This window comes from Spea bombifrons, chromosome 5, assembly GCF_027358695.1.
Source record: "Spea bombifrons isolate aSpeBom1 chromosome 5, aSpeBom1.2.pri, whole genome shotgun sequence".
Taxonomy (NCBI): Eukaryota; Metazoa; Chordata; class Amphibia; order Anura; family Pelobatidae; genus Spea; species Spea bombifrons.
In genome coordinates this window covers 79,085,254-79,112,698 of record NC_071091.1, presented here as the reverse complement: position 1 = coordinate 79,112,698, position 27,445 = coordinate 79,085,254, and the positions used below count along the sequence as shown (strand labels likewise).

The following is a 27,445-nucleotide window of genomic DNA, read 5'->3' as shown; positions in this document are numbered from 1 at the left end:
TTATATTCACAATTAAGCTAAAGAAACAAGAATATAGAATGTATAAGAATACATCTACAACCTTTTTGCAACTCTCATCACCATTCTGACTGAAGGTGATTTTTCAATCTGCAACTCGAAAAAATTAATCTATTACATTGGAACAGATTTTCTGCAATAGCTACTGCATACGAGAAATCACAACCGTGGTTGGCAATGGAAGTGTTTTTTGCGGTTCGACTGTGTGAAATCTTAGTTGGCTATTGATAAAATGTTTTCAGAACATTTGGGCAAACAGAAATGCGAGCTGCATCAGCAAAACTTTATAGATAATACAGGTAAATACAGTGAGATTTAAAAAAAATGCATGGGATAAGCATATGGTTATATTGAATATAAGACCAGGACCAAATAAGGTTTGAGGTTTTTACAGGAGGAAAAACGGGTTGAACCTGCTGCCAAATCCTGTTTATTCTATATCCGAGATGCTCTTCAGAATAACATAGGTGCTCACAAAAGCAAGTTACATTTACCCATCAATAAACCATCCGGATTAGGGATCGACAAAACAGTGGCTACATTTTTACTTATGGCTGTTTTTGGAGCATTTAATGCAGATCTCTACGGGTGCGAAAGATTACAGAAAAAAAAAAAACATTGCCAAAAAATATTTTTTTTTTTTTTTCGTTTCTACATACCGATATCCAGTATGAACCCATAATCTACCATTTTATTAGATGTGTATTCGCGCAATCATTTAAAATAAACAGACTCGGTGTTTTATTTATTTTTTTTACTATACAAGTGTTATAACATGACTCTATAGTATTAAAAACACGGCCGTCATCTGTTCTGCCCAATAGCGTGCTCCTCCTTAATTGAATTTAATACACAAACTTACACAGATTTAAATTGGCTTGAAAAAAGATTTATAAAAAAGATACAATTCCCTAGTGTTCATATAAAGCCCTTTTAAAAACGACTTGTTTGTAAGTCGTTAAAAGTAAAACGACAGCAATATTGATGAAGAATGGCACATACATTAAAAATGTTCACTCAAAAGGGAAAATAAAAGTCCGTGTAAACAGAAATTGTTTTCAGTTACCCATCAAACCCGAGATTGTTCGTAAGATCATAAATTACAATATCAAATGTGTTGTGGGTTTAGCAGAGCAGAATTGATATTTTATTGTCAAATGAGCATATCATTGAGAAAAACAATCAAACTAAAAAATATATTGCCCGATACGTTTCAGATGAAATTAGGAAATCCTTTACGAGACGTGATCAGCCAACAACCTTTGAAAACAGCCTAAAAAAGCATTCACATTTTATTTCCAAACACTCCGCACCGCAAGATATGTTCCAATCCATGTTTGATCAACCAAATACCAAAGTGCTATTTAAATGCATCCCTGATCTAGTGGCCATCAGCATCAGCCCCTTGATTGTATGCATCTGCTACTTAAACCTTTTTTTCCCCCCTTTAATTTCCAAAAAACTAAAATAAAAAAATACTTTTTGATTGCACTTGGGGGATTTTTTTTTTTTACTGTGACATACTGTCCATAATCATGTCATTTGATTATCCAAATTGGAATTTTGATGGGGGAGAGAAAGAAAACAAAAACAAAAAATCCCTCTAAATTATATATAAAAAATAGATGACCACAAACTCTATATTTTTATGTATTTTTAATGAAAAACCTGAAATAACCTACAGTGGATGAGAATTGGAAAAAAATAATAAAAATACAAAAAACGCCCTTCACTGACAGTTTACCGTATCTGGCAGTGAAAGGATTAACATTGTTGTGCTCCATGTCAGTCATCTTTATGGGATTAAAAAGAAGGAAAAAAAAAACGCTCTATGGAACAGGAATGAAATGTTTGGTCCCACCGCGTTTTGTAAACCTGAAATGGTCACTCACAGAATTAAATGTGGGTAGCCCATCCCCGGGCTGGCCCACTGCACGTTTTAAGCCTTTGCAAATCCTCTAACAAACTCTTTGTGGGACATTTGCAGAATCACATTAATTTGTCCATTAGGTTACAATACTTTAAAAGTGGTTTTGTGCAGCTGCACTTTTTTCCAGTTTGCCGTAAGCATGCAGATTGATTGTAACTTTCCTTTCACACTCTTCTCCCTTAAAATAGGCCCGTCTCCTCTTCTTTTGGCAGATATGTGTATTTCCTTTAGTCTTTATAGATTGTCTCCAGGCTGGTACTGTGGCTCTGTGGCAGTAAAGTAGTCTTCTAAAAAGGACTGAATATACTCAAAAGTTGGCCTTTCATCAGGGTCCTTCTTCCAGCACAGCTTCATTAATTCATGCAGAGATTCTGGACAACCTTGAGGGCATGGCATTCTATACCCACGCTCCACCTGCTCCAGAACCTCACGATTAACCATGCCTGAGAAAACAAACGCCACGTCATGAGTCCGAGTAATTATGTATACATCAAAACAACAAGGAAATAAACAAAACAATTCCTCTAACTTACATTTGTATGGCATCTATCCCTTTTTGCAAAAATAACTTGCCAGGGGATGGCCTTCAAAATTAAGTTGATGAGCTGGAAAAAGTTTCCATTGACCTCAGATCACCCAAAACCATTTGTCTGGTTTAGACCCTTTCTGTAAGCCTCGCTACTTCCGCAATCGATGTTTTTGCAGTCGTTAAAGACTTGGCAGGGCTGTGAATGTATTTCTGCCTAGTGATGCCTTTGTCATAGATCCAGAACAGAAGTTTAGTACTAAACTAAATCTACTAAATACATTTCCAGGAACAACAATATTACAGAAACAGCATAGAACTAAAACTACAAGGTCAATATTGGATACCCACAGATTGCAAATAAGGTATCTTAAATCGAAGACTCAATGAGGCAGGTACTTCCATAAAAAGGATAGTAAAGTTAGGTATGAAGACTTTGTCAACTAACGTGATACCTGGATATGGCACTCTTCCTTTGGTGACCAGCTCTGTCAGGAGTATTCCAAAGGACCATACGTCTGATTTAATAGTAAACCGTCCATACAAAGCTGCCTCGGGGGCTGTCCATTTGATTGGAAATTTTGCTCCTATAATAATAAAATTATAATATAAACAGGGCAGCGTTCATAGGATATGACGTGTCTAGAAGGGACAAATTGGTCATAAAAAAAAGAAAAACAAAAGTTTTTACAGGTACCTTGTCTAGCTGTGTATTCATTGTCTTCTATTAACCTTGCCAAGCCAAAGTCAGCAATTTTGCACACAAGATTATCCCCCACTAAGATGTTTGCGGCTCTGAGGTCTCTATGGATGTAGTTCATTCTTTCAATGTAAGCCATACCATCGGCAATCTAAAAGATAAGGATTGTGTTAACATGACATTTAGTTAGTCCTCTGGAAATGTGGCACCCGGTGCCCAACTCTGCTTACCTGTGCAGCCATATCAACAAGCTGTGGCAGCTTTAAATATTTCCCATCTCCCTCTTTTAAGAAGTCAAGCAGACTACCTGTTGAAAGTACAAAAATTATTAAGTCTTAGCTGTTATTCCATGTACATATTACAGCAAACTGAATATATATTATATATATAATATATAATATATATATATATATATATATATATATATATAAAAAGCAAAGGACTTATACCATTTTACATGAAGTGCATGTATCTGTAATGCTGGTCGTAGGCGAATAGATGCCTCACATTAGAGTGATCTCTAGGATCTCTAGCTAGCTTATGATTGTTTTGTAGACACTGAAAATGCCAATGTGCAGTTTTGTGTATATTGAGATCACATAGTACAGGGGCGTCCAACATGCGGCCCGCGGGCCAAATGCGGCCCGCGAGACCTCGAGGTGCGGCCCGCGTAAGATCGGCAGCCAGGGCAACCGATCTTACGCGAGCCGCACCTCAAGCCCTGCTACTTACTTGTGGGAGGGTCTTCTGGACTGCACACAGAGGAAGCGGAGTTCACGTGACATCCTACTTCCTCTGTGCTTTAGCAGAGAAGGCAGAGGGAGGCCGCGCCCCCTGCTGAAGTCTGTAAGCGGCATCGAGGAGCTGCAGAGCAGGTAAGGGGGTGGGGAGGGTGTTTGAATGAGTGTGTGTGATTGAGGGAATGAATCTGTGAATGAATGATTATATGAATAAATGAGTGTGTGTGTGTGTGTGATAGCATGGATGTGTAAGTGCTGGAACCTAGGCATGATGGGACTGTGATTGCTGTTAGCAATCACACTCTTATCATGCCAAGTCAGCCAGTACATGCTAAAAACCTGGCCAGCTGCCCTCCTTCTGTATTGATGCTGCCAGAAGTATGGGGTCTGCACTTACAGCCACCCTGTACCAGCATGTACTGGCTGACTTGGCATGATAGGAGTGTGATTGCTAACAGCAATCACAGTCCCATAATGCCTAGGTTCCAGCATTTACTGGATGGATTTGTAAGTGCTGGAACCTAGGCATGATGGGACTGTGATTGCTGTTAGCAATCACACTCCTATCATGCCAAGTCAGCCAGTACATGCTGAAATCTGGCTAGCTGCCCCCCTTGTGTATTGATGCTGCCAGCAGTATGGGGTCTGCACATCACTTACAGCCACCCTGTACCAGCGTGTATTGGCTGACTTGGCATGATAGGAGTGTGATTGCTAACAGCAATCACAGTCCCATCATGCCTAGGTTCCAGCATTTACTGGATGGATGTGTAAGTGCTGGAACCTAGGCATGATGGGACTGTGACTACTGTTAGCAATCACACTCCTATCATGCCAAGTCAGCCAGTACATGCTGAAACCTAGTTAGCTGCCCCCCTTCTGTAGTGATGCTGCCAGCAGTATGGGGTCTGCACATCACTTACAGCCACCCTGTACCAGCATGTACTGGCTGACTTGGCATGATAGGAGTGTGATTGCTAACAGCAATCACAGCGAGCACAGTCCCATCATGCCTAGGTACCAGCATTTACTGGTTGCCTGGGTTGCCAGCATTTACTGGTTGCCAAGTCATATTGCTAATTTTGTCCAGTTGTGTGTTACCTACTTTTATTAAAAATGTGAGTTTTTATTATTATTTTTAAAGGTGGGGGCCATTTTCGGTTTTGGCTAAGTGAACCCTGAATGTTTTGGTCCAGAATTTTCATTGTAGTTCATCCCTAGAATAAATCTAGGGAATCCTGAATTTGTAGTCGCAAAACTTTCTAGGCCCAGAAATCAGTGAGAGGAAGAGTAAAGGTTTTGTGTCATTTTACTTTATTTTAATCTGCATATTTTATTAAAGGCCATATTTTTTGTCACAGTGAAAAATGAGTGTGGCCCGCGCACGTATACAATTCTGATGAAGTGGCCCACTGCAGAAAAAACTTGGACACCCCTGACATAGTACAATAAAATCCACTGGCCAAGCTGCAAACCACAAATTCTTCAGTTAAAAAAAGGATGGACCAAATAGATATCTGTACACTGTAAAATCATATGATGTCATATACACAGTAAATCCCCCCCTAGTGTCTTAAAAAGAACAAAAACAAGGATTCTACTTGTCTGGAACATGGCTACTGCAGGATGGTCTATAAAACCTTCCATTACGCATATGAATTACATTATTTATTGTTTTATATAGCACCAACAAATTCCGTAGCGCTGTACAATGGGTAGACCGGACATAACAAGTAGCATGTAATGTAACAAATTGAGACAACAGGTGAGGAGGCCCTGCTCAAACTAGCTTACAGTCTAGAGGGATTTAGGGTGTATTGCACATAGACAAACACCTTTTCAAACCCCATAAATTTACCTTTTGTCATGAATTCCGTGACAATATAGATTGGCTCTTCGGAAACAACTGCATATAGAGGAACCAATTTGTCGTGCCTCAGTTTTTTCATGATTTGTGCCTCTTGTAGGAAAGCTTCAGGCATCATAGTTCCAGGCTTTAGTGTTTTAATGGCTACTTTTGTTGTTCCGTTCCAAGTTCCTAAGGGGCAAGGCAATGACTAATGACACATCATGACATGCAAAACATTGTAATTTATTATTTAAAACATGGAAGCCCCAGCATTACATGGAGGGTGGACATTATTTATGGCCATATGGTGCCGGAAGCTAGTTCAGATGTGTAAGGCGTGGTTTTGAATACAACAAAGATACAACACAAATGTTTCTATGATCCGTTTTGTTTTTTATTTTTTTTTTTCAAATTTCCATGTCATAAAGCAGCACACAATGTTGCCATTATTATTTTACTGAAATTTAAAGTTCAGACAAAGAATTTACACTTACCCATCCACACTTCACCGAAACATCCTTGTCCCAGTTTAACTTCAAGCCGCAGCGATTCTCGCGGAATCTCCCAAGCATCCTTTGCTAGTCCTTGAGTTTGTGGTTTTACAGTAGGACAGACTGTTGTGAGTCTATAGCACAATCCATCGGCATGTTCTACAGTAAAAATAAAATGTAAAATACGTAAGCCAGTGTATATAAACAATTAGCTAAAAGAATATGAATTGCATGGGTAGAGAATTAATAAATGAACCTACATGCCTTATTCAGCGCTTGCAATTCAAGCAATTCAAGAATTACATACAAGCATATGCCTAAAGCTTGTGAAAATGATATCGTTGCCATGGTTAAGGAGTTAAGTAGGCGTTAGGAAACTGATTTCTTGGGAGAAGCATCGCAAGGTAGATGCAGGAGAGACTACCTCTGCATTATGTTAGACTGCCATTAAGTCTGAGACCGACACCAACGGAGGGGAGCGTTTAAAGGCTAAAAAGGACAATGCTGCTCGTCTCCCTGTTATCATAATGAGAATACAGGGTTGGGTAGTTGCAGGAAAAGGTATAGCAGGTTAAACTAAAGGGAGATGTATAATACCAGCACGTTAAAGCAGAACCAAGGATTGCAAAAACCTACAAGAAAACCATTGTGTGAAGTAAGCGTACGGTTACATCTGATCACGTGTGCGATTATGTGAAAAACATTTCACACGTCACTCATTACACACTTCTTTTTAGGGCAGTAAAGAAAGTGATTTACTTAACCGAGATCTAACGAGACATATCTTACCAGAGTAGTGTTTAACCAGTTTCTGTAGTGAGTCAAACTGTGCTCTTGTAGTGATATAGTATCCTCCATTGTCAAGTTTTCTGATCTTGTAGTGTTTCACATTATCGCCTCTTGCCTCATCCCAGTCACGAATGGAAAGGGAATATGCACCTGCAAGGAAAACGAAATTGTCCGATTACTAAAGCATTTAGTTGTAGCAACGTTATGTTTCTGGGATACAAACAAAAACAATGTGTTGTACAATCATTTAATAATCTCAAATGAGGCCATTTTGGCTGATGCACCGGATTAAATCAATGGAGGGTCCACGGCTAAGAGGCCTTTTATACTACATATGCGATAAAGAAACTATTCATCCATGATGAATCCTGCCGATTGACTATAACCATTTTAATAGCCTTCGATTCTGTGTTTCTAGCAAGCTACGTTTGTCATAACTAGTTATACTCTGGCAGTTAGATTTAATTTTCCAACAATATTCTACTGCTCTGTCTATTAATGCAATGTCCATAACATTATTTATGAGCCACAGATATACTATATGTTTGTAAAGGTAGAACAGTGGGATAGGTATAGAGTACCTTTAGTGGTTTCACTTTCACGAACTAGAAAGGTTCCTCTCTGGTTTCCGGGGTTTAGCAGTAATCTCTCGGCATCCTTCCTACCCATTTTTCCAAAATACCACCTGCAAATACAAGAAAACTATGTAACTTTTGTGCATTAAACTGCTCAGGCAATATGGGGAAAGAGTATGGACACATGGTATTTTTGAACATCCTCCTCGTGTGCAATCTGGACAGGTATGATATGTAGACTTATCACCGAATGGTGGCTCAAATAGTGTTGAACAGCCAAATTTGAATAACTGAATATGAATGTAGGCATATGTAACAATATTCCCATCAGATATTAAAAGCTGGTTTAATAAATGATGCCTTACTCTTCAGCTTGTATGGAGTCTGCAGGGGCTACGTAATTACTAGGTATGTAGCCAGTTTTTCCAGTGGCGATGGATCTTGCTTCCCACCAGTCCCCTTCCCTGCAAAAAACAAATGCATATACTGTAGTATCCTTTACAAAGCATCAACGTTTCAACAGTGCCAACTTCACAATAGATTTCAAGCCTTAACAGTTTGTACACAAAAGGTAGTAACATCAGGAATTTATTGAAACTAAGTCACCAGGAAATAGCTTTAGCACAGAAAACCTCAATATGAAATTGTAGTCCACCTTGTTTTACATACTAGAACTGCTACTCAGAACAGTGTCCCAGAGGGATGTGACGACATTAGGAAGTAGACCAGCGCCAAAAGAACTCCAGTTCTCAGGAAATAGAGTATCTTGGCTAGTTGTCAAAGTAAAGTCAAAATCCCTATTGCTCACATGGAACCCATAGACTTGGATTTGTGGGGTATAAAATATGACTCACGTGTTGTTTATGATCTGGAACCTTTCACCTTTTCGAAATGAAAGATCTTCATTTGTTCTAGCTTCGTAATCATATAAGGCCACGAAAACAGTAACACCACCTGGAAAAGGGAACAAAGATAACTCACAGCTTTAGTCATATTACCAGTGATATCAAAAACATGACAGATAGACATTATAAAGACATAAAATACAGAACAACATTAATGTTGTATTGTAAAATGTGGAACATGCAATGGCAAGCCTCAAACAACCATTATGTTTTAGTTAGAATCCAGAATATGACATGTTTATGTATACTGCCCAATGAATAATTAAATAAGCACTCATAACCTCCGCAGAGTATTCCTCTGTGAAACACTGTGCACTCTTGCTAACCCCATTTCCTTTTCAAGACCCATCATGTTAGTCTGCCTAAGGTGCCCACTGCACAGACTGACTTCAGGGTTGAATGGATAGAAAAAGAAACTAATATATAATATTATATATTACACATATACATATATTATTATTTTATACATATAAAAGGTTTACTATGTATTGATCCCTAACTACACTATTGGTTAATCACCTTGAAGTAAGAGTCTGGAACTTCTAGTTGTAATACTCGATCATATTCTGTGATTGTAACCGTACCAGCGGCCAGACTACTCTTTGCACTTATAAACCAAAGTGCAAGAACAAGTGGCATTTCGGTTCACAATTTGGAAGTAGTAACAACAAATAATTTAAAAAAACACCAAGAAAAAAAAAAAAGAGTCCAGCAATAACTGTTTGTTACGGCTCAGATGCCTCAAACGGAAGCCACCAGCGGGAAATAGTCTCTTGACCCATTAGCACAGCTGCTTGTGTTGAACAGGATATGGCCACCGCCACAGCTTTTAGCGCAACTAAATTCATTAATAAAAAATAGAAATTGGTAATGGTTTTGGACACATTAACCCCACAGAAGCAGAGCAGAGATCTGTGTGAGGAAGGACAGAGACACATCAATGGGGAGGAATAATCGTACAGATCCTCTCCCTGCTGTGTACATGTGAGGTGGGTTTTATTTTAATATGGGTTTACCAAGTGTATGGAACTGCAAAGTAACGTTTTGCCTGACTAGACCCTCTGATTGGGAATTGCCACGTAAAATTTTTTAGCGGTCACTCAATTTTTAGAGCTTTATGTAACATCTTCGACTGGTATTAATATTGAATGATTTTTTTTCTAGGATTGAATAACGTGTATACTATTTCCCCTACTGCCACACAGTAAATTACGTTTATATGGCGTCAGCAGACTCTTCAGCGCTATTACTATACGAGAGTAAAAATTAATATTTACACACAGTGAAACATACTAGCACAAAAGGACAATGGGCAATCTATTATGTAAAAATAAACATGCCAAAATCTCTAAGGCACAGGGAAAGTAAAGCAGAATTATTAGATACCTTGGAAAAAAAGAAAAATGACAGGCCTAACACTTTCAAGGGCATCATTAAAATGCATATCAAATTGTGGGCAGACGAGTGAGTTTTCCATCAAACTGTAAGGCATAACATGCAGACTGTTTTCACAATTAAACACAAGGTCATTATTTCACTTCGAGAATAAAACTGACACTTGAAGCACGGCAATTATTCTGCCCTAAGCCTTTAGCTGGGCAGTCGAGACACAAAAAATGTGTTTGTATAAAAAAATTACAATAATAAAGCTTTTTACAGCAATATTCTCCTGAGCTGACCAGCAGCTGCCCAACTTCCCCCAATGGACGTTATACATGCTGAACTATATACAAGAATTCTGCTAAAGAGGAAAGTCTCGTCTTTACAGATAAATGTTGAGGCTTCCTCTGTAAAGAAGAGAATGCAGATGATCGGTCTGCGACCAACTGGCACCTTCTCTCAGAATAAAAAAAAATAATAATATCCCAATATAGCTGCTTGAAACCATGGTGACATATGAAAAAATGGGAAATAGGCAGCCTCTATTGAGCGCGCATGCTGGGGGGGGCCCTCACAAACTTTAGCTCCGCCAACATGCTGACAAGGTTTAATAAAACCGTTGTTAAAGGATTTATACAAAAGTATATTTTTAATGTTGTAAACAAAACTGGGTTTATGAGCTTCTTCTTGTATTAGCAAGCATGAGATTGCAGAAGGGGGACCCCGCGCATGACTCACCGAGAACTGGCGCTGCTTCTAGCCATGAATCATGTGGCTGCTTAATTTGAATTACTTTACACAACCATACCTGGATGTAGTCTTTAGAAAACTAAGCAACATAACGCACATTAGAGCTTACCCGTTAATCCTCCTGGATAAGGAACGGGAACAGGTGAAAACAATGACGATGCTCCCCCGAAAGGCGTCATCCCCGAAGAGCCTCCAAATGGCGTCATGGAATGACTGTTAAAGTTTGTTGGAGGTCCTTTAACCGCAGGAGACTGTGTCATTTGTGTCGGGTCAGCTCCATATTGGCCGATTGGGTCTTGTTTAGGTTCTGGCCTGTATTTTATAGATGGCCCTTTATCCTCTTTGCTTTTAATGCAGCCCATGATACCTATATGAGAGAAATGGTGTACATGAAAACAAAGAAACACAGCCATACAGAACAGAACAAAACGCTGAATACATTCCATGTCGAATGCACTGTAAGCATGATATAGTCTTGCTGCTCGTACCTATGCATGTTACAGAGTATTTAAAGGGGAACGGTTGCCTTTGTGGCTTTTGGCAGAACTTAATTCATATATTAAGAGTATATCTTATGTTTTTCACTTAGTGTAACTGACATTTAGTTTACAAGTACATGACTAATTTCCCCATCGGTGGCAAGAGCTGGCAAAACACACATATCTAATATCATCATCTCCTTTAATACCCTTGAAGTACAGATTGCCCAGACCCGTGGCATCAGTAGAAGTTGACATATTAACTGGTGAGCACTACCATGTGTCACGTTTGTATCGCATCCCAGTTTGATGCAGTCTTCGGGAATTACTTGATCACTAGGACTGAAAACTCAACCCAACAGTAATGTAAAACATCTGCCCTGATGTCACAGCAGCTGAGCTAAACAAGTCTGCACAATCTCTTCCTAACAGTTCAAACTTTCAGGGGACTCTAAAGGTTGGACTATTCTCCCAATCAACAAATTTTAGTCATTTTATTGTCTCCATATTTTGCATTTTTAGAAATCGCTTCAGCCTGATTAGGTTTAGAAAATATCTTCACGGGTCTGTACTTACATCATGTTTCTCCCACACAGTCCACAGCTGCTGGGACTGTATGGAACATTTCTGATGAATTCTAATATAGCAATAATAAAAATATAGAAAAAACCTTTAGTCCACAACCTAAGTATTGGGTCTGCGGTAGGTGCAGTATCCCCCCCCCGGGGTATACTGACTAATGACCTCTAGCTGGGTTCTTAAAGGAGAACTTCCACCATTTGTTTCTTACTAGTATGAGATTAAAACCACGTTTTCCTAAAATAACGTGGGGTTTTCAGGTTTCCAGAGAGCTGCATGTTAAGCACAGAGCCTGCATTTGTGTGCACCCAAGACGGTTTGAGTTTAGGTTTGGCGCAGCACTTAAGAAAAGGATTTCAAGACTTATCATTTAAGGAGCTTACTTGTAATCAGAAAAGCTTTCTACAGACCTCTTTGCATGAAAGATGGTATTGCCAATAAACACATACGCTATAGCAGCTTTTTTGACAGAACAGGCAGAAAATGATATATAAACACAAGTATTAAGATCACTTTGGATTTTAAAGTAGTTTATTACTGTAATGGCCGGCCTTTTTCTTGGCAGTAGTAGGCAGAAGCCTTATTCTCCTCGATAAAATGAAATTGTAAAGGGTGCCTTACTCCACAGTAACGTGACCAAAGCAAAAAAAAAATCCAAGAAATTCTTGTTCTTCTATTCAAGAGGACATTTACGAGTATAGCATTCTGTAAAGCAAAGCACAAAGGAGATGCTTTAGTGCCGGCAGGTGATAGCGTAATGAGGTACTCTCTAAAGCAGTCTTCAAAAGCCGAGGGCATTAATGATACTTCTGTTAAAAACGGAGCTATTCCTGACAGCGATAACAAAATACACACAAACATTGTGGCTTCAGCCATACAAAACAGGCGAGTAATGCTAGACCTGGCTTTCAGAGGGTGAACACCATATATCACATTGGATTTGGAGATCAGCCCACAAGAAGGAAAGCATTCTTCCATCGTCATTTAGACAACTGTTGTCAGGAATTTCAGCAGCAGGTGTGAACATACCATATTATACAGTGCCTCCTGCTGGGGAGGAATAGGCCACATTTGGAAATACCACCTGGCTGCATCATGGCCATGTGTTCAAGAATAAAATATATATGTATATATGTTATGTAATGAATGCTAGTTGTTGTACATTGGCTTTGTTAGACTGCAACTCCCAGCCTACATATGTTGAATGGAAGATAGTTTACTTTTATAGTACACAACTATGTTAGGGGGCTAAAGGGTTCAAGCTCCTTGTTTTGTGAATATACAGCCTTTATGTACGCTAATCTCATTTACTCAAGAAGCTCTTCCCCGTCAAAACAGACCTCTCTGCACGTAAGGCAGCATTGCCAAGAAACACATTTGCTATAGCAGCTTTTTTGGGGTTGTTTTTAGACAAAACAGGCAGTAAAAAACCAAATATATATATATATATATATATATATAAAATAATAGAAACCAGAAGTTTCTTTTGATACAAATGTCATCTCCAGATAATTATATCCAACTGCTAGACTAAAAGGGACGCATCATAAATATATATCGCTATTATAGAGGGTATAATACTTTTGCCTTGGGTCTGTTCCTATAATTCATCTAGTGTGTTAATGAATGCTCCTCTCTCACATTCACAAACCTGTCCGGTCTTACTTTAACCTTTACTGCAATATACTATAAATTATCCACACCAGGGAACGACAAGGAGGAACGCGATTCTGAATATCTGTTTGGTAGGGTGAGCATGGCAATTCAGAACGGACTAAATCTCCTTCATAAAAAGGAATAGAAACCTGTTAATAGCTGTTCCTTTCCGAGCTGTCGTTTACCTATGGAATAAGTAAAGGTTTTAATATTACACTTCTATGCACATGTTTGGACAAAGGATAACAGATCCTATGCAGCGATCAAGATAAAAACTTGACACATCTGCACATATTTTAATGTGCTGCAAATGTAATGGCCAAATCCGGGCAAAACAAGCACGTTTGCCAGGGTAGCCCCAAATTTTCACACAGCTACACATTAATTATCTCAATAAGATTTTTTCTGCTGTTTTGCATTTTCTTGTTATATTTGGCAGATATGTATAAACAAACATTTTCTTTTGGTGTTATGGTTGGCTGAACTGCAGAGGAGTCTCGTGGGGGTCGGATAACCATTGCAACTAGAACTGCAACTTTTTTTCCGGCTTCTACTACAAGGCTAAAATATCATTCACATAACTAAAAAAAAAAACTTTACTGAATACCGTTTACTCCAGAGACAAGGCGATCACAATTACCGCATTACAACAAGGACAACAAATAATGGTATCTATAAACTGAAGGCCAACAAAACTGTTACAGATACTGATCACATTCCCTAATAATTCACTTTAGACATGCAGACTTCTGAACATCTGGACCATGGGGTTATTTTCAGCCTACCTTAACGTCCAGGAGAAAAAGTCTTGAAAGAAGACTATTAAAAACAAAACAATGTACAATTCTGCTGAACACACTCTGTTTATTCATTTTTCATTAACTAAAATCTATAAAATAGTAATATGAGAAGGGCATTGGTGACCACTAAATGGCTCACCTAAAGTCATCACATAAAGAGTAAGACTACGTTTCTTCCCTTCATATAACCTAAAAACGGAACACAAGCTGATGAAGCTGTACCCTTTGCAAATACACCCCAGGGGTATGTTTGGTTTTGGATTCCTGTCCAAGTGCACCGCAGTGATTTTAGGGCGGTTTCACTATCTGTTCCGCATTGTGTTTTAGGCTAGTTTCAGTATGTGTTATCGCTAAATACAGTCCTCAGTTTGGTCCTGCTCCCATTTCTTTGTTGTTTAAAGTTATACTGGCTTTGTCCTTCATTTTCCACTTTAGATTTTTTTTTCTGTGTGCGTAGGATTAGAGTTTTTCCCTCACTGGTATACTAATACGTAAACATAGTAGGAGATTTCGCACTTCTCTTTTGTATATGGGATTTCATTCTGTTTTTCCTATGTAAATACCATTTTTCAAAACGTCATTTACATCTCAATTGCCTTAGATTGGTTCTATTACAATGCGTAGTTATTCTTTACAAGGCACAATGCACTCCCCAGTGACTCACAGGCTGAGTCACCTCGGTTCACGTGCATTTCAGTAAGTAAGCGCACAGAGCCCAATCTCACTACTTGAGATGGAAGCGACCAAGCAACTGCAGAACATATGCCAGTTAAAGACAATCCTCTTGACACTGCATATGACATGGTTACATAAACGACAGCTGCAGTTCACTTACATTCTAGATCCCCCCCCCCGATTCTCGATGACCTAGACAAATGGGCAAAAAAGTAAAATCACATTAAAGGGGCAGGTATTTGGTTCCATGAAGAATTTTCTTCACTGGTGGTGCACAATTCATAGAGAAATAGTGAGGAAGTATTTTGCCAATCTCCCCTAGAGGCACGGTTCACCATTGAACCTTGGTGCAGCCATCTGATATAATGATCTGATAAACAGGCTACCATATCATCAAGACAGAAGGAGCAGGACTAAGTGGTTCTTGGTTTTTCTCTAAAAAAAGCACTGTGGATAACAAGGACAAACAGTGGGGACACAGTTATGGGAACTATCAAAATGTGTTACTATTAAAGAAACAGTCCAGTCCAGTCTTGAACTCAACATACATACTGGAGTCTAAACGGACCACTGCACTTCAGAGCAAACGCTGGAGCTGATGGTAGGTGAGTAGATCATGTGCACAGAGATGCATAGCTGTGGGGGAGGGGAAAAGTGGCAAATGCAATTGGAGGATTCTGCAGACCCCCCCCCCCCCGTGGATTAGAGAAAAAAAAGGACTACTCCGCTATCATATGCAACAACGTGCTAATAATGGTTGGACTGTCCCTTTAACATTGTCCCTATATTTGAAGTCCAGCGTTGACCCACGAAAGTTTCCTTTTTCTATAATATTTTTTATACTAACATCTGCTAATGGTTAATGTGAAACTCCAAATACAGCTGACGCTGGTCTTTTTTTCACTGAGTGGTTAGAGTTTCATCCACAACAAAAATCAAAACATTCAGCAATAAAGGAGGTGGTTAATTTGCCTGAACATTGCATTTTTTTCATTAGAAACGTAGCAATTAGGTTTGTTTCAACTGAGATAAAATAAGGAAAAATAGCTTAGGAGGAATAGCAGACATTAGAATTCCTTGTAAAATAAAGGACCCTTGGCAGACCTAAGCAGCACACTGGTACGCAAACCGCGTGACAATTGTTTTATACCTTTAACAAATAATATATGACATAGATGATATATAAGAGTAGATATCGCATCTTCACATAGCAGCTGGGGATTGTCCATGGAAGTTATATTTGGCAAATGTGTATAAGATTTGAATTCCATAAAAAAAAAAAAAAATGACATCAAATATTTTCCTTATGCATTTGAACATTATACATATTCCTGGTTGAGGATAGTTTACATATTATTGGATTTTTCTAAGGAAGATTACAGAGAACCAAGACTATCCACATCATTCAAATATATATAAAAAAGACCTGAATCCATTTGTATAAATTGTTTTGTTATTTAAGATTTGCAGTTTTATCACACTACTTTCAGACCGTCAGTACATCAGGGGGATACCTTCCAAAGGGACACTCTAGTTCCTATTTTGTTTGTGTCAAAGGACAGTCTACTGCCTCAAACAAGCGAGTAAGTACTCTAATGCTCATTGTTAATTTAACGGAAAGAAGGGACCCCCCCCCAAAAAAAAACACTGCTCCGGCATTTTGCAATTTCTGCAAATTGTAAGTACTGTCATAAACACAAAGCAGTCATAATTACATGCCGCACCTCTACAAACATATAACTGAACTTAATGAAAATGAATCCCCATGAATCTTTGTAAGCACTCATATTCCTTACGTAGAATAATTAAACCCTTGTTTCACTAGAACCGGCACTATAAATTTTCTGTATATAGCTTCAGTCACCTTCAGTTTCTATATGTGTTAGTGTGTGTGTGTGTGTGTGTGTAATGTTGAACTTGGCTCCCCCAAAGCTAAACTTAAGTTAAATTAGGTATGGGTCATGATCGAAAATTACAAAGGCTGGACATGGCATGAACAAAAAATGACCGTCTCAGGAAGGACCAGATAACAGGTCTTCTTTTGAAGCATTTGATTAATCAGCACTGGTCCTTTGAGACCACCGTGACCTTAAGATGCCCCTGCAATACTGTATGAATCGGATTCAAATTGCTTTCAATAATTACATGACTGTAGTTTTTGTTTTTTTTTTTAAACCAAATTATTGAAGAAAAACAAAGTATCTAAGATCTAACACCTCACTTCTTAATAGCAAAAATATTTTAATATAATGAACAGAAGAACGTTCCCTCTGGAGACACAAAATGCACAGCTTGAGAACTGCTAGCCAAAGCATTTCTCATAGCATCGTCCATCCCGACTGTTCACTGTTCATACCTTAAGAAATAAAGCTAGAACCACTTAATTTTGGTGAAAAAGTAATTTGGAAGTGCCAAGGCTAAGAATACGGGTGTAAAAATGCATTATTTTATGACCTTTTTTGTTTTTCTGCTCAAGCAAGATCAGACGACATCTCCCCAAACTGGACACTGCCAACGTGTGACCCATTAGAGTAGCACTCCGGGGACAAGTATAAACAGGTTACACTTTGCATCGGAAAAACTATACCTATATTTTTTCAGGGCAAGTTAAGCCAATCACGCGATACAGGGGTAAAAAAAACAAACCACATCCTTGTTATTTCACAATAAATGCCAAACCCAACAGCAGAAGTAATGAAAACCAAGTCATGGGTTAGATGCAGTCTAGGACAGACTGCAAAACCTATATACTGAAGGGGTTAAACCCTATCTTTCCATTTGTTATTGTATATGTGGAGTTCTCTCCCCACCAGCACCAACAAAACATCTCCAGACAGGATGCAGCTTCTTCCCAGTCCATCATAAGAATGAATGTCACCATAAAGTTCATAAGCAAGTCGAAAGGACCATACAAGCTACATCCACTATACAGGCTTCCAACGAGTAACTTCTATTTTAAAGAGTTCTGAATTCAGATTACCAAACGCTGAATTGCAGCTGACAAAATACACTTGAGAAGAAAAAAAAAAATAAAAAAAAAAAAAACATAAGTGCCTTTAAATGCCAAAGGAAACGTATGTTAAAAGTTGCGGTAACATTTCCCTTGTATTTAAAATAACAAAATAAACAAAAACATAAAAATAGCAGAATCTATACTTTGCACAGAGTTAGCAGCAGCACAGCACTTAACTAAACCTTTCGCACTGCTAATTATATAGATTATATAATCGTATCCACCTAGATTGTAAATTCCTGCGGGAACAGAGCCCTTCATGCCTCTTGTATCTGTATGCCATTTGCTGTATTGTACTTGTCGTTATCCGTAACATTTTCTTCTTTGTACAGCGCTGTGGAATCTGTCGGCGCTTTATAAATAAAGTATAAGTATAATAAAAATAATAATGTATAATAATAATAATAATAATAAATATATAGAAGCATGCCCACTTGTTATCACAGAAGAAACTCTATTACTTCTAGTTCCATCTAGCTTGCCTCCTTTGTATTATTTTAACCTCTTAACAGATTTAAATGTTCTTGTCATTTACCCCCTTTCCACTTTCTAACCATCTAAAGTGTTCCAACATCCGCTGCTAAATATTTGTCTCAAGGTGTGTTAAACCCGTATACCGATAGACTTTCCATACACCCACAGTGCAACGGTTGTCCTATGACTCGGTTGACAGAAGCCACATTTATCCATCAGCATAAAATTAATAGCTAGCTTGTGTCACTAAGCTAGCAATTGCACAATAGATGAAACTTCTTTCCCTACAGAATGTCACCTTGTCATTTTTAACCTGCTCTTGGCAAACGGTAATCCCACACACAAACAGGCTTCGTTTTGTTTAACCAATATATCCTTTATCTCAATCCTTTTAGGTCACTAGTTAAAGTTGCACAGCTCAGTTTCCCAACCTAGTTATTTTAAAAACATGGTACCTGGAAAGTTGGTTTTCCAGTTATTAGGAACAATGAAAGTATAAGTCGATAAAACGCAGGTTTTGCTTGTTCAATCTATTTACTCAAATGTCGGCAGAAGCAGATTGTCGAGCGTAGGTTCCTGCTGTTGGATACAATTCCGTTTCCAGGACATGGACCACACCTTATTTATTTTTGGTCACAAAGCCTTTCGAAGCCTTTTAAATATCTGAGAAAAGCAACCCTGTTTGTTTCTACATTTAGATTTTTAATGGCACAGACACTAGGAACGCATCTGAATCAAACATCACTACAGAAACACTTCTTCAGACGCAAAGCCGTATTTGAAGACAAAGTAAATTTAAAACAAAAAAAAAAGGCACAAAAATCTGAAGTATCACATAAAATTTCCTGTAATTCATAGTAAAAAAAAATGTTAAGCCATTGAAAATTTTCTTAGTTTTTCTGTCCCTTTAAAGCTTTAGGGCTTCTGCAGCAAGGGGAACGGTTACATGGATTTAAAGGACTCCGGTATTAAACAGTCCCTTAGTAGACAGACTAGATACCTTAATAAAAGGATTATATATGTGAATGTGTGTATATTATGCATTAGGATATGATCCCGTTACTGTATTATCAGTTATGGTATTCCTGCTATTATAATTATATCGTAATTATAGACTGCAGTTGTGTTACTCCGATAACCCTGCCTGCGCTCATGTGAATCTCTGTGGTATCAGTATGGCCATGTTCATATTTCCAATTGAAGTTGTAGGGACAGTTCCAATTAGTCACCACCTTTAGCCCCTATCCATTCAGAAGTCCCTGTGTCTCACCTTCCCACATTCAAACTTATTAGCCAAACTAAATTAATTCTCGGCCTTCATGTTCAAACTACTACTAGAGGTAGAAGCAGGCAAATCAATGTATGTCCCGTGTGGTTAATCAGTGTTCCCATTATTCACCTGTCCTGAAAACCCCAGTGTTTTCCCAATAAAATCTGTGTGTCACTAGCATCCTGACTGGTGTGTCATGTCATTACTGGTGGCAAGGTTCTTTGGGAGACTTTCCTAGAGAAGCATACTTTACTCGGAGAACCGGAGCCAATTTATACTATAAGGAAGGCAGCAAGCAATGGTCAGAGACGCTCCAGTCCATCCTGGTTCCTGATACAATGTATTTTGTGCTAAAAAGGTTTTAGCGATTTAAATGTTTTCCAGTAAATGTTTCATTCCTGCCTAGAAGTAATTCCATTGGAATTCACTTACAAACCAAGGTATGCAAAAGGAAAAGCAATCAAGAAAAGAGATAAGGAGAATACATTTAGATTATCCAATGCAATGGAAAGATTCTACTGCTAAAACGCCTGAAACCAAATACCACCAATTTAAAAGTTTTACTTATTTATTGTTTAAGTTTTAGTGATTAGTGTAAGGTGGTTTCCTGGTGGCAGGCCTGGCTGAATGAAACTGGTCAAACCCTGTTTATCAAATGCGACATAGCATGATAATTATCTTGACACTGAGGGATTCCATGTATATTTGTTGGCAGGCATCTGTACTTTAAAGGAGGGCCATATAAGACACTTGCACTACTATGACAAACTTATGGAAAATACAGAAGAATGTGTTTTTCCCCTAATGGTTTGTATTCAGGTGGCCTCGCTGTAAGAATAGGTGTAGCTTTCAACAGTAAAGAACGCAGCTTCAAGAAGAACTGTACACCAAGGCTTGGCGGTGATTAACAAAGTACAGAGGTCTAAGTCTGGTATTCTATTTTTCCATATCACTGGTAACCCAGACTTTGTATACCCCCCACAGCTTCAGACACTTTATTCTAGAATGGAAAGCACACCTTAAATGTGAAGAGCTGACTGTTGTTGGGGGCATATATCACATTTTGTGTATAGGTTGTTTCAGTCTTGGATGTCTATCCTCTTCTGACCCTTACTACATCGGGTCACAGTTGAGTGATTTAGATGGATCTATCTGGATCTATCAATAAAAACATTTAGAAAGCTTTTGCATATTACTCAACAGGTCATGCTATGGTCTTGTGATGCTTCCCCAATGCCACCGACAGATATGGGAAGTGCCAGCCCTCTCGGGCAGACTACCTTCATATATGGTTGTCTTGCCCAAATTACATTTTTTGGTCAGCTATTACTAGTATTTCAGGGAAACAACAACAACAACATTTCCACCAAGGCTAAAGGTGTGCCAGTCGTTTGTGCTCCTATTATTCCTTATAAATGTAGTGCTTTTTGTATTCTCACCAAAATCCAAGTGTTCTTGACTTCTCTTTTTTGTTGCACAGAGATGCAACAGGAGAGGGACTGAGCTCTACCCAAAATAGGTTCAAATCATATTAAAAATCTCACTTCAATTACCATGTTTCATTTTTTTGTAACATACAATGTATTTTGTAATGTTAACATCTGCAAAGTCCCATCTCAATAGGAGGCACAACCCCTCCTGTGTGTGAAACAAGCTGTGTTGCTCATACAAGAGCACCTGGCTCATAAAACACATCCCATGCAAAGGGTTCAAAGTGTTTTGTTGGGTTAACCATTTTGTTAATTATTCAGAATACTTTTTGTACATCGTTCCTGGGAAAAATGAAAAATACTATTATATTCTAGAAGCAGGGCCCTCTTTACCAAATGCATCCAATTGTCTTAAGTCTGTCAATTTTAGTTTTGTCATACTCTTTGAACGTATGTATTGTAAGATACGCTGCATAAAAAAAATATATTCTTGACTTAATATTTGTACCATGTCCAGCTTCTGCATAAGCAAGTGAATCAAATATACTTTTGAATGTTGTAATCAAAAATAAGGAGAACAAGTTATTCAGATTAATAAATCAATTTAAAGCACAATCTAAATATCATATAATATATGCTATACATATGAGAAGAACCTCTTGCTTAACGGCTTGGATACGGTATAACTGCATGCTCATCTCACATCCGTACAAGGGAGATGTACGTGGCTCTAACAATTCGGACCGCTTTTATTTCAGTAAGAAGGAGCACGGAGTCTTAAGTGAGAATACATTTGTATATTCGCATTTCACTCTGATCTTAGGAGAGAGGCATGAAATACATCAATACCATCAGTCACATACTTTTGGCGGCCAGCAGAAAAGTACATTAAAGCGTCAGAGAAGCACAGCTTGTGTTATGGAATTTCCAGCGGCAGAGACTGAAGAACTACCTTACAGGAACTTCTATTGTTTGTTTAATCAAAGAAAAAAGCCTGGAAGAGGAGAAGGGAGGTTCCTGCAGTGGAAAGTACAGATGATTTCACAGGATATCCCACAGTCAGTCTTCTCTTACATTTCTTTTTTCTGCTGTTGTGTTTTACGATCAGTCTTTACATGCTACCTCCAACGTTTGATTACATGGCAAGTCAATATAGCCTGTGGCTGCTTGGGAACCGATGAAAAATTGACCAGCTGGCTGGTGTTCCTTCTATTACAATACAATTTCCAAGAGGTCTTCTTGGAACAAAGTAAATGTATTTTCAAAACAATTTCCTGAATCGTGAGAGGATGGAGAAACGCAGCAGTCCTATTTAGGAAAACCCCTGGCTCAGTCGGGTGCCGAGAGGAGGGGGCCGGAGGATCATCAAACCGAGCTACAAGCTGGTTTAAATCAGTGCAATAAATGGAGTTGTTAGGTAATCTGACTTTCCATCCATTTTATGGACTTTCTGTTTTAGTGCAGAAGAGAGGAGAATGACAGTGTATCCATCAATCATTAAACTGAGATAGGATAGATTTATAGATTGATTGTTGGATCAAGGTTGTGTTATAGCAGGAAAACGGGCAAAAATCAACACGTGCTGATTGAACGGCGTGAAATAAATCTAAAAATGTTTGGAAATGAGCCTTAACAGTTGTCAGTCACCATAGAAATTCAGTAAAGATCACAGATTATCTAAAGCATACATCCCACACACGAACATATGTACATCACGGAGCTAAGAATCTAGTTCTTAACCCATGGTTGGCCATTCCTATGGCCTACAATAATTTGTATTAATACCTGTTTTGATATTCCACTATATACGATAATAAACGATTACTTTTCACTTCAACATAAAGCCACATAGGCCTAAAGTATGTAGTTGACAAATTTATTGTCATAATACTGTCATTCTGAACACAATGCTGAACCAGTGAACCAAATTTTTATATTTTAATTTGGAAATTTCAAAAACTTACCTTTATGCATTTAAAAATTAAAGATAAAGGAGTGAACATAAGGCCGCTTCAATAAATAGAAAGGAGAAAAACAAGTGCAAAAAGCTTTAGTGAAAAGCAATACACTGAAGAAGGGGAAATCTCAAGAAAAAGAATAAATAGAACCTGGGCGGACACAAACACAAAGCCAGATATAAACAAGGTGTGTAACTGTTTCTCAGATGACAGCAACTATAAAACGCAATCAGTCAATACACTATATAAAAAAAAAATTCTGGCCCAGTTTAAGTTGGAGCAGAAAAATAATGTGTTTAGAAGTCACATGGAATGCAGTATGTTGCTTCTATGTAAAACAAATATGAGAATAGAGTTCCAAAGCAGGAAGATGTTCAGGAACTCCACACCCTGCCTGCGTGACGGAAACAAAATCTCATATTTAAAAGGTCTTTGCTTTGCACAATGATCTCCATATATCACATAGAGATACAATATGCTTTAACCAATGTTAAAAGGGTCTGCTATATAAAAGAGGAAAAACAAACATAGAACAAAACATCATTGGGCAGGTGCATGGGGGGAAAAAAAAAAAAAAAAGTCTATACAAGCACTGTCCGTGAACCTACAGTGAAAAGACATTGAGGAAAATCATATTTAACAAAAAGCGAAAACCATGAAGGCTCAAGAATGTGCCATAACTGGTAATGTCCTTTGTAACGGGCACTAATGAGCAATCAGGCTCTCTGATGAACCACTGTTCAATGGGCCAGCAACAATGGAGATCTCTGATCTCCCCTACTGGCCCACTTACACTGTGGGGGGCTGTGGCTAGTTGGCAAGCCTTCCACGTGTCCCTTAGAGACCAAGCAGTAAAGAGGACAGCTGGCCTTAGTCAGGCCAAGGACAGCACCCAACATAAATACATTGCTGTTTACGTGGTCAGAAAAGACAACTTGGGTCTTTTCTTCAGGCTTGTTACAGAATTAAGTTGAAGAGCGTCCTAAAACGAAATCAAACATTTTTGGACTTGTGATATTAGCACTGCCATAAAGAATCAGCTTGGTGCTGTGATTCAGCAGAGAAAGTCACCCAAAATATCACATGGCTGAAAACAACGGCAGCCTCCAGGTACATGTAAAGTTTTTTTTTTACAGCCTATATTTCTGTATATAGTACTGTATTATATGCAGAGGGAGAATATTTTTTCCCAGAACTTCCCCTTCTTTTACATTCCATTCAGTCAATATAGATATCCTTATGCGCCTACGTGTCTTCTGAATTCCCACAGATAACACAACACCACTCTCCCCTCCCCTTTTTATAATACGGTCACCCTAAAGGCAGGTAAAGAATATATACGACACACACCGACTATAGAGGCAAGCAGGCAATTAAAAAGAGTTACTCTCACATTTACCCCCGTTACAGATAAAAAGTAGGGTTCATAGTAATACTTCATTCCAAAACAGATTGTTAGTGATGACGATGACGGGAGTTCCCCCTCTACGGTCCAATTTGGCCATTTGTGTCACAAGGATACTTTAATCTAAAGTAAATCTAAGGCATGTTACTTAACAGGTTTTTAAAATTCTTAATGTTTCCCTTTATCACAGATCCTTAAAAAAAAGAGAATGCATTTCCTTAACAAGTACAAAATAACATTTATTTCCTGCAGCTTAAAATGTGCATGCTTAGGAGAAGCAGAACATGGGCAGATGAAATTGGTCATACTCTAGATATCTGCGTTGCCTTAGACCTAATAGAAATAGTTTTTGGAGCTTAACCATATTGTCAATGTGCAGGAAAATCTGTTTTTCTATTAATCAGGGCCAATATGAAAGTTTTCTCTAATTGTTACCCTAGTGGTTTAGTTATGCTAAATGTGAGGCTGGTGAACGTGAAGTGTGGTATGAAGTCCAAGCTAATGTAGACTCACAAAAAAAAGAATTCATCTCAAAAGATAGGTTAGTTGGCCTATCTTCTCCTCGGGTACACAGTCCTCATCCTGAGAGTCTAATAAAAGGTTATATAGGTTTCCATCTCTATTGTGAGATTTTAGGCTTTGATTTGCAGACAATTGTTTTTCTCTGACTCACACACCTGTCAGGAGGCCATAATGCAAAACTGAAACTTAATCCGGGATCCTCTCCTGCAGGTGTATGGTAAACAAAGATCTGTATCAGTCGATCTATATCTCCCAAAGTTAGGTTTGGACTTAAAGCAAGTAACCTGAACATTTCAAGCAAGGCATGATATAACAACAATGGGATAACAGGAGAAAGAGTGACTAACAGGAAGTACTTCCCTTCTACCGGTAACTCATCGCAAGTAGGGAAAGGCTTGTAGCCACATCCTCTTACTTTATAAACATGATCCATACTATACAGGTCCGTACAGTGTACCTCACTGTGACAGAATACATCATATCTGCGCTATGAATCTAATGGGCGTTAAATATAACAATCCCATTAGGTGTACTAGTTTCATCAGTTTCTACCGCAACATTGGTACATACAATAAAAGTGTTAAAAGTTTGAAAGGACAACCCTAGGTAATTAGAGAAATTTATTGGCAGAACCAGTGTCTGAAAGAACTGCTCAAACTTATTTGGGACTTCCCTTCTCGCATGATTTAACTGAATCAACACAACTAAGGGAGATGAAAGAAGAGTTTTGGTTTCCACACCTTCATTAGACGTTATGGGGCCAACCGCAATGAGCCTCTGTTGCAGGAAGTCCATGTATGATGTTAAATCAGCGAGTCTCCTCACCCATTAAATTACTCAGTCCTTGCTGGAAAACTTGCCATTCAACAAATAGTAAAGCGAGGGATTTCAAACCACAACTCTCATGCAAACTGTCCCTTTAATGAATAAACCTAATTGGGTCGGCAAATGAGCAGTGTTCTAAATATCCTCATACATCTTTACATTTTTCTTTGGACACAGAACCTGGATTTATTAATTTTTTTTTTTTTTTTTTTTTTTTTTTTTACAGGTATTAAAATCAGCTGCTGGATGGACCAATCCCACTTTGTTGGGGATCGTGTCACAACAGTGATAATCATTCATCACCCCTCCTGTTATGTCCTTTTCAATCAAATCCAGAGAAGAAAAAAGCCACTGATTCTTTCTAAACAGTTGTTCTCGGCTATCATCAGACAGGACAGCAGTTCACTTGTATGAAAAGAATGAAGGAGGGGGTGAGGGTTTGTTATGAATGAATCCCCTTCCTCCTCCTCCTGTATGACTATTCATGTGGAAGGGGGTCAAAAGCAAGATTACATGATTTATTTCCTCTTTTGCGGTAGAAATGATTAACCTCTTAGAAATAGCAGCAACATCCTATGAATATATATTTATATATAATCTACATACACAAATATTACACACACAGAGTGACTATACATATCTATAAAGTATCCAGATAAGCTACATTATTACCCACGTATGCCTGGTCACTAAATAAAAGTAAACATACATTTCATGTTAAGGTTAGTTCAGCATTAAAGTGGAGGATACAGCCATACAATACAAGGTATATGAAACACAAGACTTCAGACCATGAACTGCCTGTAACACACTTTAACTCCGAGGACAGGTTGATATTGCACAGCCAACAAGGAAGCAACACTGATCTGGGACACTAGTTGCCCTTAAATTTGTACTAAAGCACCTACATATTCGGCAGCGTCGTACAAAGCACATTTATCGCTAATCTAAAACAAACTGAGGGTGGGAGGGAAGAGCGGGGGCCCAGCTGGCTTCATTTCACAAACTGGACTACAGGATCCACAGGAAAGCCCGTATGGCCTTGGGAGGACGTTTGTTCAGGGCCACAACGAGGAGGAATAAGGAGGAAGGGCTGGGATGCATGGCCTACTCCACATCGTGATTTCCCGATACAGGAAGCATATAGATGGGGATCCAGAAGCACGGCAGCGCTGAGATTATCACACACGCCGAGCCTACACACGAATACACATACAGCACTAGAGACGGGGCATAGGGGAAGAGGGGGCTCTCACCTGTGTGCGCTCCACACCCGTCACATAAGTTACTTGTCCCTGAGAGTAAGGAGACCCGCTTGATAAGGAGCACGGAATCTCTACGCTTCCTCAGTTAAACTAGCAGGGGCTGAGCAGCCATCGGAAGCGCTGGAGCGGGGCTGTTGCGTTCACTCCATGTTGACCAGGAATCCCTGGCCCGTGCACTTTGATCTCTTTTCCTCCTCCTCCTCCTGAAATCAGAGGCTGACACATCCAGGGTCCGGTCTTGTAGCCTGATCCCTCTCCCACCCTCTCCTGTGCGGAGGATCACATATCCCGGGGGGCGGGGAAGAGGACTAACACCGGGAGGAAGGGACACTACGGGAGAGCGGGTGGATCACTCGTAGTGGACGCACCGAGTGCCGCGTGCAGGGGCAAACGCTAGCAGGGCGCAAACTTGCCGGGCGCTAACGCAGTAGGGAGTGGGGA

General features: G+C 38.9%; 1 protein-coding gene across 1 annotated transcript; it reads right to left on the bottom strand.

Annotated features, from left to right (window-relative positions):
• Positions 1 to 757: 757 nt before the first annotated feature.
• YES1 (YES proto-oncogene 1, Src family tyrosine kinase) lies at positions 758 to 27,445 on the bottom strand. Its single transcript, XM_053466144.1, has 12 exons — positions 26,996 to 27,445; positions 10,763 to 11,020; positions 8,473 to 8,572; positions 7,984 to 8,082; positions 7,625 to 7,728; positions 7,044 to 7,193; positions 6,258 to 6,413; positions 5,773 to 5,952; positions 3,405 to 3,481; positions 3,172 to 3,325; positions 2,930 to 3,061; positions 758 to 2,391 (listed from the first exon to the last, which is right to left on the bottom strand). The coding sequence occupies exons 2-12, from the start codon at positions 11,013 to 11,015 to the stop codon at positions 2,183 to 2,185; spliced, it is 1,614 nt and encodes a 537-aa protein (XP_053322119.1). The 5' UTR covers positions 11,016 to 11,020; positions 26,996 to 27,445; the 3' UTR covers positions 758 to 2,182.